Consider the following 14,947-nt stretch of genomic DNA (forward strand, 5'->3'; position numbering starts at 1 on the left):
CACACAGTTTGTCTGTGTGATCACTGCTGTACCTGTGGACGCAAATGAGGTGGGAGGAAAAATATTTTCACAAGTGGCTCGTCTGTTAAACGGGTTTAAGGAAATGTCAGTTATTGCCTGCATGCATAGACACCAGATAAACATATGAAAATGGTTTGTGAATTGCTGAGTTTAATGTATAATTACTGTTTAATTCAGTAGGTTCTAACTCTTGCCAACCTGTCTCTTTGATCTGTTTGGCAGGATCAACACAGGTAGACAAGTCATTCATTCTTCAGGGCACACAACTTAGCTGAGCCCAGTGTGAAATACACCCCAAGTCACTCCCTGTGGCGAATCCACATTACACATGAGAAGTTGTGAACACAGACAAACAATGAAAAAAATATATATCGGCAAAACCTCCCTAAAAGTCCCCAGAAATGGTGGTAAACATCAAAAAAAGAGGTAAGAGCAAACACGTTGAAAGCCATGCACTGTCCGCTCACAGAGGTTGTTCCTTTCACCTCTGAACCATCCATTCAGATGGAGGTGGAGGTCGTCCTCCAAATCTAGTCATCCCAACTCATCATTTCACCATGCTGCCCCTTAAATAAAAACACTACAGTCTTATGACTCAGATCCCATTTTGACAAGTCACTAATGTGGGATTTGGATTCCTTTGAGTAGATTACATTATAAACTAATTCTATGCTACAAAACAAGAGTTTGTGTTTTTCAGTCCACGCCTGGATGGGTGGGGTGAAAACAACTTTTTCAAGGCATTGTCTGAAAATAAAATCACCGGAGGCAATTAGAGAATAATGTTATCACTCCACTGCGTAGTTTTTGTTTGGTTTGTTTGTTGTTTATAAATGCTTTTTTGTGTGCATATGTGTGTCTGGTGGGGATTTTTTGTTTGTTGATATGTATTTTAAACGTATCACATTCAAGATGTCCTCCATTATTGCTAAAACAATACATATTAATGTAAATTGTCTAACAACTCCACGTGTCCACTTAAGTTGTTGAAAGGAATCCATTCTCATCTTCCAACATCCTCTTAGACCCCTTCCACAAAATGATCTTGTCATTAAGACAGAGATGAGTGAGAGGATGTCAGATGACCATTTATGTCTCTCTCAGTGCTATCTGCTTTCCACCAGTTGATACTGTCATTACTATTATTCCTCCATCTGTCCATCAGTCTGCTACAGCCACTTCGTAAAAGTTGGGTGCTTTTTCTCTTTCTTCTCACATTTGCCCTGCAATCATATCCAGGATATACTATGTGTCCAATATATACTATATGTGTTCTAAAACAACCCTGATTGTCCTGTTTAACTGGGTAACATATGGGAAACAACCTTTGTGTTTATCTCCCCATCATCGCATGGCACAATTAGAAAAACAAGATAAATGGATCCATACTCTTTTAATCTACATACGTTTGCATACATAAATGATGTGTGGCTTATGTGTGCAGTTCTTTGCAGGAGCAGAAGGAGGATTTACGAAAGCGGCTGTCCTATACCACCCACAAGCTTGAGCTACTGGAAAGTGAGTTTGACTCCACACGCCAGTATCTGGAGACAGAGCTCCGCAGGGCCCAGGAAGAGCTTGAAAAGTTTACAGAAAAACTACGCAGGTGTGCCATATCTACTGCATCACTGACTCTATTCTGACACATAAATCAAATAAAACCAAATACATGACAGATAGATGCAATCTTAACGTAATTGTCATTTTAATTTATATGACTGACTCACCAAAGGTTATTATTCAGTTGTATTAGTTAATCACATATATATGTGTGTGTATACTGTGCTGATATTTTTAACACCTCTAAGAATACAAAGCAGCTACTCAGCACTGCAGAGGATCAATCAAGATCTGGAGGAAAAGAATCACAGAAATGTAAGTTATAAAACCCTTGATCCTATAATGTATGTCAGTACAAGTGTTTGTAAGAGTGTGTAAGTGTGCACCAAAATATGTTCATTGGGGATGCAGGAAAGTGATTGTGTTTAGAAAAAGTAGTGAAACCACTGAACGTTTTGGAATTTGAATGCATGGTTCTTGGGGAAGCTGACGTTAATTACAGCCTTTTACAGTAGACTGTCCTCTTTCCAATAGCAGAATAATTAGCTTGTACACGCCCTGTGCATTTAATCATTTGTCATACACAGCTTTGCTTCAGCAGAGGTACAATTAACCAAACTACCATCAAGAATTGTATGACTGTCTCTTGTCTGAATAGACAACTGATTTAGTCTCAAGGTCACATGACCTTTGCTACTGTAAATTTAAGGAAAATACAACACTAATAATGATAATCAGGGGTATGTAAGGGGCAAAAAGAAAATAGTATAAAGGAATAGTGGCTCTGACTTTCTCTCATCACATTCTTATACCTGATATTTTTCTAAATGCAGATTTAAAAACTTGAATCAAAGGCATCTATAATGAGTAATTTATTAATCACAAATGCATGCTTTTTGCAGATTGAGTTGAAGAATGAGTACCTCTGTAATCAGTAGCTGATTTTGTCTCATGGTCACAGTAAACTCATACGACTTGTAACTCCATAGACCACCAATTCCAGTTCAGTCAAGACAGTCGCGTGTTGATTTGTTGATTACCATAGATATGAGAATAGGTTTGACTTTGGTGGAGTGGTTCAAGGGGAAGCAGTCCCTGCCTCGGAGCACCTGCAAGCAAATACATTCAAAATGAGTCAGGGAGCAAACAGTCTATAAATCCCTCTGATGTACCGTAACATATTGCTAATACGAGTAAGTAAGTAAGTAAGACTTTATTTATATAGCACTTTTCATACAAGGAGGGGGTTTGGGATGGTGGCATCAACAACACAGCAAAATTCAACAACCCAGGGTGAGTGTACGTGTGTTTGTAGGGCATTTAAATTGCTGCCTTATTGGAAATGACCATATGAGCTTGAAGTAACACAGGTGTTGATGTAAGAAGACGATGCACGCAGCCCAATTTCCATGCCTGTACTAGGCATAGCAAAAAATAGAACTAAAAAAATATATACATCACTTTATTCACTAATGAGTTCCTTTTGTCCTCAGTTGCAACACCATGAAGAGGAGAAGCGAGCCCTTAGCAGAGAGGTTATTGTCCTTAATAACCACTTGACAGAGGCCAAGCTGACCATAGAGAAACTGCAGGAAGACAATGTATGGGCATGTTAAATACCTACAGTATGATGTCTCGGAAACAAAACAATCATTATTAATGTTGTTCCCATTGTTGTGTAATATTTTGAAACAGGATCTTTATAGAAAGGATTGCAACCTGGCTGCTCAGCTCCTCCAGTGCAACAAGTCACACTATAGAACCCAGTTGTCTGAGGTGAATACTCTGCAAATCTATTGAAACCGCTACTTTTGTGACACTGCTACATCTCCCATCATAAAACTATTTCCAGTTAAATGTTGTTTGGTGCAACACTCCAAGTAGTTACTCCTCCACTTATATTTATGGGGGCCTGGGGCCGGTTGCACAAAACACCTTAAGTGTTTTCCTTAATTATGACACTTAAGGGTAAATTGCTCCTAGAGCTAGTTAGCTCTAGCTTAGCACTAGCTAGATCTATGAAAAAAAAAAAAAAATAAGGCAAGAAAACCAAATTGGTCAGAGGAGGAAAATATTGTACAAAGCACATACTATAAAGTACATTTGATCCACAAATAACTGCAAAAAAAAAAATGAAGGTAGGATGAAATTGCAACAAAAATAAACTCAAGGAGTTTGGTAAAGCGGTCAATTGAAGAAATAAAAAAAATATATGATAACTTGACTTATGTCCAAAAAATAGATAACCAATTAAAGGAAGGAGTCCAACAAAACTGGTGATATCAACTTTACTTGTTGGTCTTGTTGCTGGTAACGTTTAAAGGTCACATGAAATGCTGTTTTTGGATGCTTTTATATAGGCCTTAAGGCCTATATAAAAGTGGTCCCCTAATACTGCATCTGAAGTCTCTTTCCCGAAATTCAGCCTTGGTGCAGAATTATAGCTACTATGAGTAGTCCCACAATGAGCTTTTCTCAGAACGCGTTGTTTCTGTGTCTGTAGCTTTAAGTGCTAAATGAGGAGGAGAGAGGCTGCACCATGCGCTAATAGGTGCGTTCGACATAACCCGACTTTATGCGGTGCTGCAGGCGGCTGACTTGAAACAGTGAATTCTGGTTAGACTTTTTGTCCGACAGGAGACGGCACCGAGGATACGTCACTGTGACGTCGCCATGAAAGTACCGTGAGATCGATCTGAGAACTGCCGGCTGTGTGCCGAGCGCATTTTATTTATTTATTTTATTTATTTTTTTATTAGCAATTTCAACAAAGTCAAGTGCATTGGAGTTTACAAGATACAAAAAGTAAAAAAACAAAAACATTTACGTTCGGAGTAAACATGTATCAATACAAAATAACATAACAAAAAATTTACGCTAGGGGATATAAACCTTTACATTAATATATTTAAACTACTACAGATTGTTACTGTCTTAATGGCCTTGGCATTTTTTATTGAAAAAATATATTGTCTGAGCTCTCCGTTCAAGGCAATAAAGCAAGGTTTTCTTCCCATGAATTTGCATCTATGAATATGATGATTGGCCATAATAATAATAAAATTAATTATATATACACAGTTATTTTTCCTGGAACCGTCAAAAAGCCCAAACAATACATACTTCCAGAATAAACAAAAATCTGCCTCAATACTTTCAGTAATAAACTTAAAAAGATTTTGCCACAATTATTTTACAATTGGACAATGCCAGAATAAATGCACAACCGTTTCTTCACATTCATTACAAAAAGTGCAAACAACATCAATGTCTTTCTTAAATCTTTTCTTAATATAGCTTTTTGCTGGATAACATTTATGGATAAGTTTAAAAGAAATTTCCTTCACTTTATTTGTGACTAAATATAGATTAGGTAAAAGCCATACATTCTTCCAAACAATATCATTGACAAAACGATTCCAGTAAGGAATAACACAAGACACCGTAGTTATATCTCTCTGAAACAAAGATCGAATAGATCTATTATTATTTCTACCAGTATTGGAAAAGCAGGTTTTGCCTATAGGGGAGACTGTAACAGGATTATGCACAAGGGGACAATTTTGGAGTGTAACCCTTGGCTGAGATTTAAAAAGCATACAAATACCAGAGGGAATTGCGCCAAATACTTTTGCATAATCCCCAGGTGTGACTGGAATCCTGTATTTAGCAAGAAACTCCTCATAAGTGAAAGGACGACCCTTCTCCCGAGCGCATTTTTTCAAGAGCAACTGCACGGGTTCAAGTGACGACACAGCTATTTCATGATTGGCCAGACTCACACACGACAACTTTGACGCGTATTTTGTAATATTCGGACACCTTCAGTTTTGCCAGTGCTCAAATCCAGGCCAAACAGTTGAATTGAATTAAACATTTATGGAAGAAAGGGTTTTACTCCGCCTCTTCACTAACGGAAAGACTACGTTTAATTATAAATAGAGTAAAGTAAGCAAACAGCGCTTAATCGGCCGTGACTGACGTCAACGCAGCAAACCACGAGAAGCTGAAATGTCCGGCTTCACAGAGCCGTTTTCAACACCTCCCCCACAGCAAACAGCCACTCTTGCCGGTCGTTTCATGCAGCCGCAGTCCATGTCGAACGCACCTAATGGCTCGTAGACCCGTTGCTGTGATGGGAAGTTCGGATCCTTTTACTGATTCGTTTCTTTGAATCTCGTTCAGTAAATTGAACAAATCTTTTTTTCCTTTAATTCATTCATTTCAGGGGGGAGGGGGGGGGGGGGGCTATACGTCCACGGCAAACACTTATCATATTCTCATGTAGGTTAGTGCATGACATGTGCACCAGCAGATACTATTTTAAAAGAAATTCTTGCATTAAAATAATGTATCATGACAGTTTGTATGATTTGGTCATTTATTATCACACTAGCACTTATTTATCATGGCAAACAATTACACTGCACTAAACAGTACGTGTAAATGTAAAGTGAAAATAACAAAACCAGTCAGTATGATGACTTGAGCGAATATCACTCACGTCTTACTAAAACAGCGGCCACGCGAAAGGGAATGAGGAAACTGTTTCCTCTACTAAAAAATGCAATGCGGGTCACGTGAAAAATAATCCAAAGAGTTGTTGAATGACCGAGTCGGAAAATGAACTAATCGTTAGTTTCCTCTAGCTACCAGTACAGCGCCTACGCAGGTCACGTGAAAAATGATCCAAAGACTCGAAGAAAGACGAGTTCATTTCCTCTAGCTACCAGTTTAGCGCCTATGCAGGTCTCGTTCGAAAGCGGGGCCCACAGAGTACCGTCACACGTGTGTTTCTGAACATTCCAACCGACTATTTTCCGATAGACAAAAACGATATGACAAATGCTATGTTTTGGCTTTAAAATGTACAATTAGGAGGCTAACAAGTAGCAGTAGCAGGTAGTAGCATAGGTAAGAGTATTATGCTAGGTTGCTAGGTAAGAGAAGCTAACTAAAGCTAGCTAGCTTCCGTTTTGCAAAAATAACTCACTCTGGTGGAAGCGTCGGAAATATGTAGAACTCACTCGTTAACAGGTTCAAGGGAACATGTTAGTAAACCTTAAGAAAAAGACTTAAAGGTGCTTTGTGTAACTGATTATATTTGAAGGAAACCTTAACTCTGACTTTAAGGAAAATCTTCACTTAAAGTGTTTTGTACAACCGGCCCCTGGTACTTAATTATACAAATTATTCGTTTTCTAATTTCTTGTTCCTGTTTATTTCTGTTGATTGTGTGCTGCAATTAGTATGATACATGTTAGTATGGTGAAGCAGATACAGAAGATTAGGGAAGCACGGTCTTTCTTTGTGAAAGATACCCAGAATGGTACAGTTCAAACTTGTGATCTTGTCTAAGGCTTCCTGGTCTGCTTCTTGTGTTTTTTTTGGCAATACATTAATGCCAGATAATCTGAGGTTTATGAGTTTAAATTGACATGTCCTAAACTGAGCTCAGGTCTGGTAACCTTTTACTTTCTCTCAGCTGCCTGCTGAATTCCAGGAGCGTGTTACCATGCACATGGAAGGAACTCCTCTCTGCCACACTCCCTACTCAGACTCTGTCCCTGCGTCTGTCATTGCCAAGGTTCTAGAGAAACCGAATGATACATGCAGCAGTCAAGCTTCCAACTCACCTAGCCCCCAACCCCAGGACCAAGGCTTTCTTCTAGATACCATTAGCAGTGGTGAATGCTTAGGCCTTCAGGTGGCCTACAAGTCAGACTTGCACAGTAGTGACACAGCCCTATACTGCCCTGATGATCGACACCGTGAGCGCAGGCCTAGCATGGACCTCCATGGCCAAAGAAAGTTCTTTTACGGGCCTCAGAACTCTACAGACAGTAATCCAGAAGATAGCTCCATAGGACTGAGGCCCAGCTTCTCCCAGGACCATTTTGCTAAGTTTCCTGCCTCACTAGGCGCTGCCTCCAGCTCCTATTCTAGTTTCAGTGGAGGTGGGTCTGAAGACAAGGGCAATGGTCCCCCTAGCAGCACAGTATCCTCCCCCCACCACCATTCCCTCTACATGGACTGGAGAGATGGGGGAGACTATGAAAGGAAGAGTGACTCATCCTGGGAGAGAGACAGTCCTGGTGGTTTCAGCAAGACCCACAGCTTCCAGCAAGCAGAGATGAGCCACCGCCAGAATGACAGCTCGCCTGTTTACAGCCGCACCATGTCCTCTTGCTTCAGTGAGCCCTATGAGCCCCTGCCACCGTCCTCCTCGCCCAGTGTCGCCTACGGAGACAGTCGCCGTGGCAGCATGCTGGCCCCTGAGGAGGAGGAGCTCATTGGGCGCTGGAGGCAACTGAGTGTGGAGGACCTGAGTGCCCACTACCGCAGCCCCGGCCGTGCCTCACCTTACAGTTTCTCTGAACAGCATTTCTCAGTGCGACCAGACAAAATTCGCCTGGGGCCCATTTACAGCAGTTTTCAAGAGGGGGCTGACTACTACCACCACACTGGAGCCGTCATGGACCCAGTCTGCTTCTCTAACCCCAGCCCAGAATGCAGCCTGGGGCTGCACCAGTCCCACAGCCCAGCCCACCTGTACCATGCTAAGGAGGACAGTCAGGAGTCTGAGACCAGCATATACCACTCAGGCAGTTCCAAGGACACAGAGGGTAGTATGGCAGCCGGGGGGCAGACAAAAGAGTATGTGGACATCAGCCTCAATAGCTCCACAGAATCCTTATCCCAGAGATGTCTGGAGATGGCAGCCGACCATCACTACCAGGCCGAGATGCATAGTTCACCACCCCAGAAGAACCCTCCACTGCCCCCACCTTCACCCCCTCCCCCTCAGTATAAAAAATTTGGCACCTTAGGACTTTCTCGAAAGGACAGTCTGACCAAAGCTCAGTTGTATGGTACACTGCTGAACTGATTAAGGCCCCTAATTTGTCAATTTATCCTTCCCTGCTCTAGTATAGTTGTATATCGTGGAGCTACTCCCCATAGGGAGCTTTGCTCCTTGTGGTTTACCCCTCTGTGTACGTGCAGCCAATCAACTGAAGCTTAAATGTATCCACTGCAGGTGTCCCATATAAGAGGGCACCATGCCGCTGCTCATTCTCCCAAAAACATCAACATGGGTGGAAGCCTGGAAAGAACAATTTAGAAGCTTCAAGACTTGTTTGTGACGGTAAGGGCGGCCCAGTCCCGACCACCAACCCCAGCTTGGAGAGGTATGCAGCAACTTCAAAGTGTTTATATGACACGAATGTCCCCAGCTTCCATATGTAGAAATGCCGATACGTAGCAACTTGACAGCGTTGATTCTACACCAATGTCACCAGCATCTTCATCTGAAAATGCTGGCAATCAGCGACTGTTAGTGTAACAACTGAGTCTGCCACGTACGCATCAAAAAATGCCGGCACAAAGCAGTTTGTGACACGAGAGTTGCAAGCGTCTGCCAGCCCGCAGCACTTTGCTGCGTCTATACACGTCTTGGCATACCTCAACAATCTGCTGGTTCTAGCCCAGTCTCCGGACAGGGCTTCCCAGAACGTGATCTCGCTGCTGAATCCCATCACCCAGTTGGAATTCGCTGTCAACTGTAAAAAGAACAAACCGTGGCCAAACTGTTTGCCTGTTTAGGCATACAACTGAACACTGTAGACAAGAGAGAGCCTTTCAGAACCACAGAGGGAGGCATTAGCCTAGGCTCTCCATTAATTCAGAGTCTCACACGCAGTCACCGCTCTGTCGGAGATGTCCCTGCTGTGGATGATGACTGCAGTAACTCTACTCTCAACCTACACTGTTGTTGAAGTGCAAAAGTGAGAGGGGCACAATGACACGGCACATACCCTGTATTTTTAGTTGTAAACATGGGAGGCGTACCTCTGGATGCCCCAATGAGATTCTGCATTTTAGGACCTGGATCCTGTTCCACAAAGTGAGTTTACCGAATAAGCCAGGCTTCATGTCAGGGAAAGTAACTGACATAAGCCTGACTTAATTGGTAAACTCGATTTATGGAACATGTACTTGGACGCGCTGGGAGTATATCTGGCCTCGCTCGTTCCACCTAAACCAATAGGAGCACAGCTTCCCTGTGGGGCGGAGCTCCACAATATAGAACAATGGTTCTATGAGTGGAGCGAACGCCCATAGGCCTACTAGCCCAGCTTGCCTTATTTCAACCCAGCTGTTTTTCAATAGTTTCGGTAGAATGAGCAGCAGGCTGGTGCCCTCTTATATAGGGCACCTGCGTTGGACACATTTAAGCTTTGGTTGATTTACTGCATGTACGAAAAGGGATAAACCACTATAGACCGCATATAACTGGAGTTATTGTTGCTTGGGGAAGAGCTTGCCAACCACATGTACAGTGTGATGGGAATCAGAGCATGATGGAGTGTACAGGTGGGAGATTTGAGACAAGTTAGCATCCAGTACAGAACTACTGGCATGAATGAATATGATTGTTTTAGTTAGTTTGAGGCGTTAATTGCCAAATTCATAACTGAAGAAAACTGTGAGGTTGATGTACTTAGTACAAATGTGAATGCAGTTAAAGGTAGTCTTCAAATATTTACAACTCTTTAATCAGAATCATAACCCTATTAGGATTACTGATTATTTTTATCAAAATAGCAGCGATATAATTTGTTTGTAGCATTTAGCTAAATATTTTAATCTGATCATTCATTAATACTAAGATTTATTGAGATGGACTTTGTACATTTCAGTAAATGTCAAGAGAACAGCTTTCAACATGCAGAGTAAAAAATTAATACACTGAAGATATTTTTTGTTTTCTTTTTTTTGGGCTGAAACTGTGCAGGATTGGAGTGTACGATTAAGAAAACAGAGGCAGTGAATTGTCCTAAAATGATAGTGAATAATTATTTAATTATTTTACTTATTATAGTACTGCTTAAAAACTTTCACAAACGTTTACTACATTAATATAAGCTTGATGTGTAGGTTTATGTTATTCATAAATTGTTTTAACATGTACAATGAGATGTCTCATCAGATGACATTATTTTTGAATTTCCACTGAAAGGTTTTCCTGTCTCCTCTTACCTCAGATTTGGATGCCAACTCGTCAGCCTCTTTGACTTCATGATGTATGTTTCTATATTTTAGTTGTTTCCTTTACCTAATAAAGTACAAAAGATGCCAAAACAATTTGAAATGTTCTGGGAACGATGCATTTTCTTTGGGTGCAAGTGTGTGCCAGGAAATTGGAAATATAAGATTGTTGAGGTAAAACTGAATGCATCAAATATTAATCTAAGACTTGGGATTGGAGACTACCAAAATACAATGTGTGCAATAAAAATACACATGTTAATAAAGTCTGGAAAATGTACACTATCTAAAAGATCTTTAAATGAATAGAAGAAACTTTTATTAGAATTTGACCTCAACACGTGTGTTAAGAAATAGTCTACACTGTCGACGTAAAGCAGAAGTTGACATTTAAATTCAAACCTCAGTGGCTACAACCCTTTTGTGCACAAATGGAATTACTTATAACACAATCGTAGGACTCCAGAACACAACACTCACTTATTCAATATCATTGCGTCAGTCCATGCAGTCACACAGATTGCAACACAATCAATGACAGACCACTAGATTTGATGAGGTGCTTAAGCAGCTACTAGCAACTGTTTCTGCAGTTTTATTTTCAAGTGTCAAAACAAATCAAAACACTCAGATGTTTAAATTCCTAGAAAACACTATACCAGCAAATATGAAGGCCCAGGTTTCTTCGTTTCCTGATATTCATCATTTAATGTCTATACTGGCTGTTCATATGAAGCACAAACTGTTAAATATATTCTGAAACAGTTAATGTGAAGGTTCACATTAAGGTTCAAAGCAAACTTTTTGAACTCTCACACACATATGCATGCAGCATGTCCTAATAATGTTCCAATGAAGCCCCAAGTCTCCCAGCAATATCCATAATATCAAAGTTTACTGGTAAACATTGAAAAGTTAAGATGTAAAAATCTAGTATAGGCCTCTCATTTCTTTAGGCCAACCATTCTCTCACTCAGGTCCCACAGCCTCCTGGCTGCATGATCATCTATGGCTTTGGGCAACAGTTCCTCCTCTTGGCAGTTGGCAAAGCACTTTCCGGACACACCCTCCACTTCTGTGGAGCAGGCCAGGTAAAGTGGGGTCTGGGCTCCCTCCAGTGGGCTTTTGAAGAAGGCCATAGATGCCAGGTAGAAAAAGGGCTTAGCCAGAAAGGGAATGTGAATGTGCCGGCCCAGCCTGGTCCTCACGATGCCAGGAGTGAGGGCATTAACAGTTACTCCGGTGCCATCCAGCTGGCGTGAGAGCTCATGGGTAAACAGCAGGTTGGCCAGCTTGCTCTGGCTGTAGCAGAAAGCCTTATTATACTCCTTCTCACTGTTGAGATCATCAAAATTGATGTGACCATACTTGTAAAGCTTGGAGGAGACCACCACAATGCGACAGGGGGCAGAGCCCTTTAGGAAATCCAATAGAAGGTGGGTTAGGTAGAAGTGGCCAAGGTGGTTGACACCCAGCTGCATCTCAAACCCCTCCTCTGTCTTGGTGTAAGGACACTGGTAGACTCCTGCATTGTTGATGAGGACATCAATCTTGACCTCATCCTGTCAGGATCAAAGTAAAATAAATATTTTGTCTGTTTTTGTATTTTTTCTATTACATTAATTACTTACATTGTTTTGGTTCAATTTAAAACAGTTCCTCTTATAGCCATCTGTATCCCACTGAACGTTTAGATATAGGCTACAGTATACGGTAAAGCAGTGGTTCCCAAACCCAGTCCTCGGGACCCCCTGTCCTGCATGTTTTAGATGTTTCCCTGCTCCAACACACCTGATTCAAATTAATGGTTGTTAAAAGGCTTCTGCAGAGCTGAATAACGACCCATTCATTTGAATCAGGTGTGTTGGAGCAGGGAAACATCTAAAACATGCAGGACAGGGGGTCCCGAGGACCGTGTTTGGGAACCACTGCGGTAAAGGATAGAGAAGCAGTTTCCACACAGGCCAGCAAACCCAAAGAGGAGCCATCTCAATACAGCTTTAACAACCTAAATATCATCATGGTTGGAAAGAATAACACACCATCCACATTATTATCAGTGACATGCTATTAGCAAGTGTCATTGTCAACAATGAGTGACCGATGTGTAGGCACAGTGAATGTCAAACATTACAAACCTTAATGATCTCCTGACAAAAATTGTGTACCGATTTAAGGGATGCAAGGTCAAGTTGTTTAATGACCACTTCTCCGTGATCGGGGCCGGCTTGTTTCTTCATGTCCTCAGCCGCCTCCTCAGCTCTTTGTGGGTCCCTACAGGCCAAGATCACCCGAGCTTTGAGTTTTAGCAGCTCCAATGCTACGGCCTTTCCTATGCCGCTGTTTGCTCCGGTCACGATAACAGTTTTTCCTCGCATTATATCGACAGGATACTGCAACAAATGTGCAGACTTCTTTCTAGGAAACATACGACGTAAAAATATGATTATTCCTCCGCCGATGACAGCGGCTACAATGAGTGGTCCTGACATTAAAGCGAAGACTTTCACTCACTACACATTGGCAACTTTGCAACCGCAGTTAGCCGACGCCATTACCGAAAAACATCAACCAGCAGCCTTTGCAGTATTTTTTTTTTCTCCTTCAAAATACTTTTTTGTTCAAGTGCAAATACAAAACAAACTGAAAACATGAAATGAACACATACACACATACATACATGAAAAAGGGGCGCATGAAATTTACATTAAAGAGGTTGTAAGGCATTAAATGTTCCGAGTCCGGATGACTTTCTTATTTGTCAGTCCTTTTAAAGTTTCAAAATACAATTTAATTTCACCTTTAAATTGGTGAATATTCGGTTTTCTTTCAGACCATCCAAAATGTATGGATATAACATTTTCCAAATAAAATTAAAAGATTGCAAATGAAAGCCTTTACATTCATTTGATATGGGCCGAAGCTCAAAATCGTGCATTTGAACGATCCCTAGCGATGGAGCAGCTGGATTTTTCTGTATCGCTTCAAAACCTTTCTACAACCCTTAAAAAATGTGTTGGCATGTCCAGTTCTTGCACATTTTTCAAGGAACACACATTTTGTTTCTTTATCGACACAGGCATGGTTTCCGGACAACTATGGACCGCATCCAATAAGAGCTCATATAACTGACACCTTCATAAAATCCACCAATCGTATACTCCAATATTCAAGGCGAGTAAAATAGGAAGTAGCCTAAACATTCACATGTGCATTTTGGTGATCCGGTATAAAGTCAGTGGTCGACTGGGGTTCAAATGTTTGGAAAAAAAAGTCTAAAAGATGGCTAATTGAGGTATTCTCTCAAGAAATATTGCAACATTCCACTTAAACGAGCATATTTGTTATATTATTGCGCTGCTATTATCATCAGAGCAAGTTCACAGTTAAGTGTTAATGAAATGTGCAGAACATTGTTCAAATAAATGTAGGCAGTGGCCTATTGTTTTATGTGTGCGTTGCCTAAACATTTAATAACGACTACAGGGCCGGCCCAAGGCATAAGCGAACGAAGCGGCTGCTTAGGGGCCTCGTGGCCACCAGAGGGCCCCCAAGAGCACATGAAATTACAGTTTAATGTACTATGTTTCTTCAATTAAATGCTGAACGCCGCACTAAAAATGTACATTGTGTAATAAACTCCGCCCCAGAAATATGGTAGGGGTAGCCGGTCCTGAAATACCATATAGCAGCATGTCATTTTGATGAACATTCTCTTGTGTTGCACTAGGGGTCCACTGTTAGCTAAATAGCCTACGTTTCAAATATTATATCAACACCTTACTTAGCAAATTACTCTAGCTAGCTAGAGATTAGCTGTTCGTCGGCATAGTCGGGAGTGGAAGCTTATGAAGAAATTGCCAGAAAACGAATTGCAGTCTAGCCTATTTCTAACGCCAGTCTAGATAATCTATTGAAATAACTGGAGAAGCTGCTCTTGCGTTAACAAGCTAAACTTGGTTAATAACATCTATGTGTTTTCGCTATCTAGCTGTTCACTCCTAGCAAATCAGCGTTAATAAAAAGCAGATGAGATAGCCTAGAGCTAGCTAGTCTAACATTGACATTTGCTTGTTTCCAAATCAGTAATTTAGAAGACAGTATACTGTTCAACTATCTAAGAACATTTAATGTAGCGAACTAACACGTTAGCATGCTAGCGCAGCTAGCCTATAATACCGTATTTCTTCATTAAACGTTGCCCTCAAATAAACGCTGCCCTCGAATAAACAGCGCACCACAAATGATCAATGTATAACAAATTGAAGTTTAATCGAATAAATGAGGGGCCCCAAAATAAATTCTGCATTAGGCC

General features: G+C 41.1%; 2 protein-coding genes across 5 annotated transcripts; one reads left to right on the forward strand and one right to left on the reverse strand.

The window, feature by feature from the left end:
• The first annotated feature begins 349 nt into the window (after positions 1–349).
• LOC146286442 (brain-enriched guanylate kinase-associated protein) lies at positions 350–8,470 on the forward strand. The gene is made up of 6 exons (XM_084700605.1): positions 350–447; positions 1,466–1,627; positions 1,830–1,896; positions 3,075–3,182; positions 3,277–3,357; positions 7,067–8,470. The coding sequence occupies exons 1-6, from the start codon at positions 350–352 to the stop codon at positions 8,468–8,470; spliced, it is 1,920 nt and encodes a 639-aa protein (XP_084556731.1).
• Positions 8,471–11,182: 2,712 nt separating this feature from the next.
• Positions 11,183–13,702, reverse strand: rdh14b (retinol dehydrogenase 14b). Of its 4 annotated transcripts, none has more exons than XM_084700517.1 (3): positions 13,433–13,702; positions 12,771–13,050; positions 11,183–12,194 (listed from the first exon to the last, which is right to left on the reverse strand). In XM_084700517.1, exons 2-3 carry the CDS (start codon positions 13,008–13,010, stop codon positions 11,577–11,579), a joined length of 858 nt encoding a protein of 285 aa, XP_084556643.1. In that variant the 5' UTR covers positions 13,011–13,050; positions 13,433–13,702; the 3' UTR covers positions 11,183–11,576. The 4 variants fall into 4 exon arrangements, with proteins under 4 accessions (XP_084556643.1, XP_084556641.1, XP_084556642.1 ...); XM_084700515.1 differs by lacking the exon at positions 13,433–13,702 and adding an exon at positions 13,313–13,372; XM_084700516.1 differs by lacking the exon at positions 13,433–13,702 and adding an exon at positions 13,339–13,355.
• Positions 13,703–14,947: the final 1,245 nt, after the last annotated feature.

Source organism: Hypomesus nipponensis, chromosome 6 (assembly GCF_054491055.1).
Source record: "Hypomesus nipponensis isolate SF chromosome 6, ASM5449105v1, whole genome shotgun sequence".
Lineage (NCBI taxonomy): Eukaryota > Metazoa > Chordata > Actinopteri > Osmeriformes > Osmeridae > Hypomesus > Hypomesus nipponensis.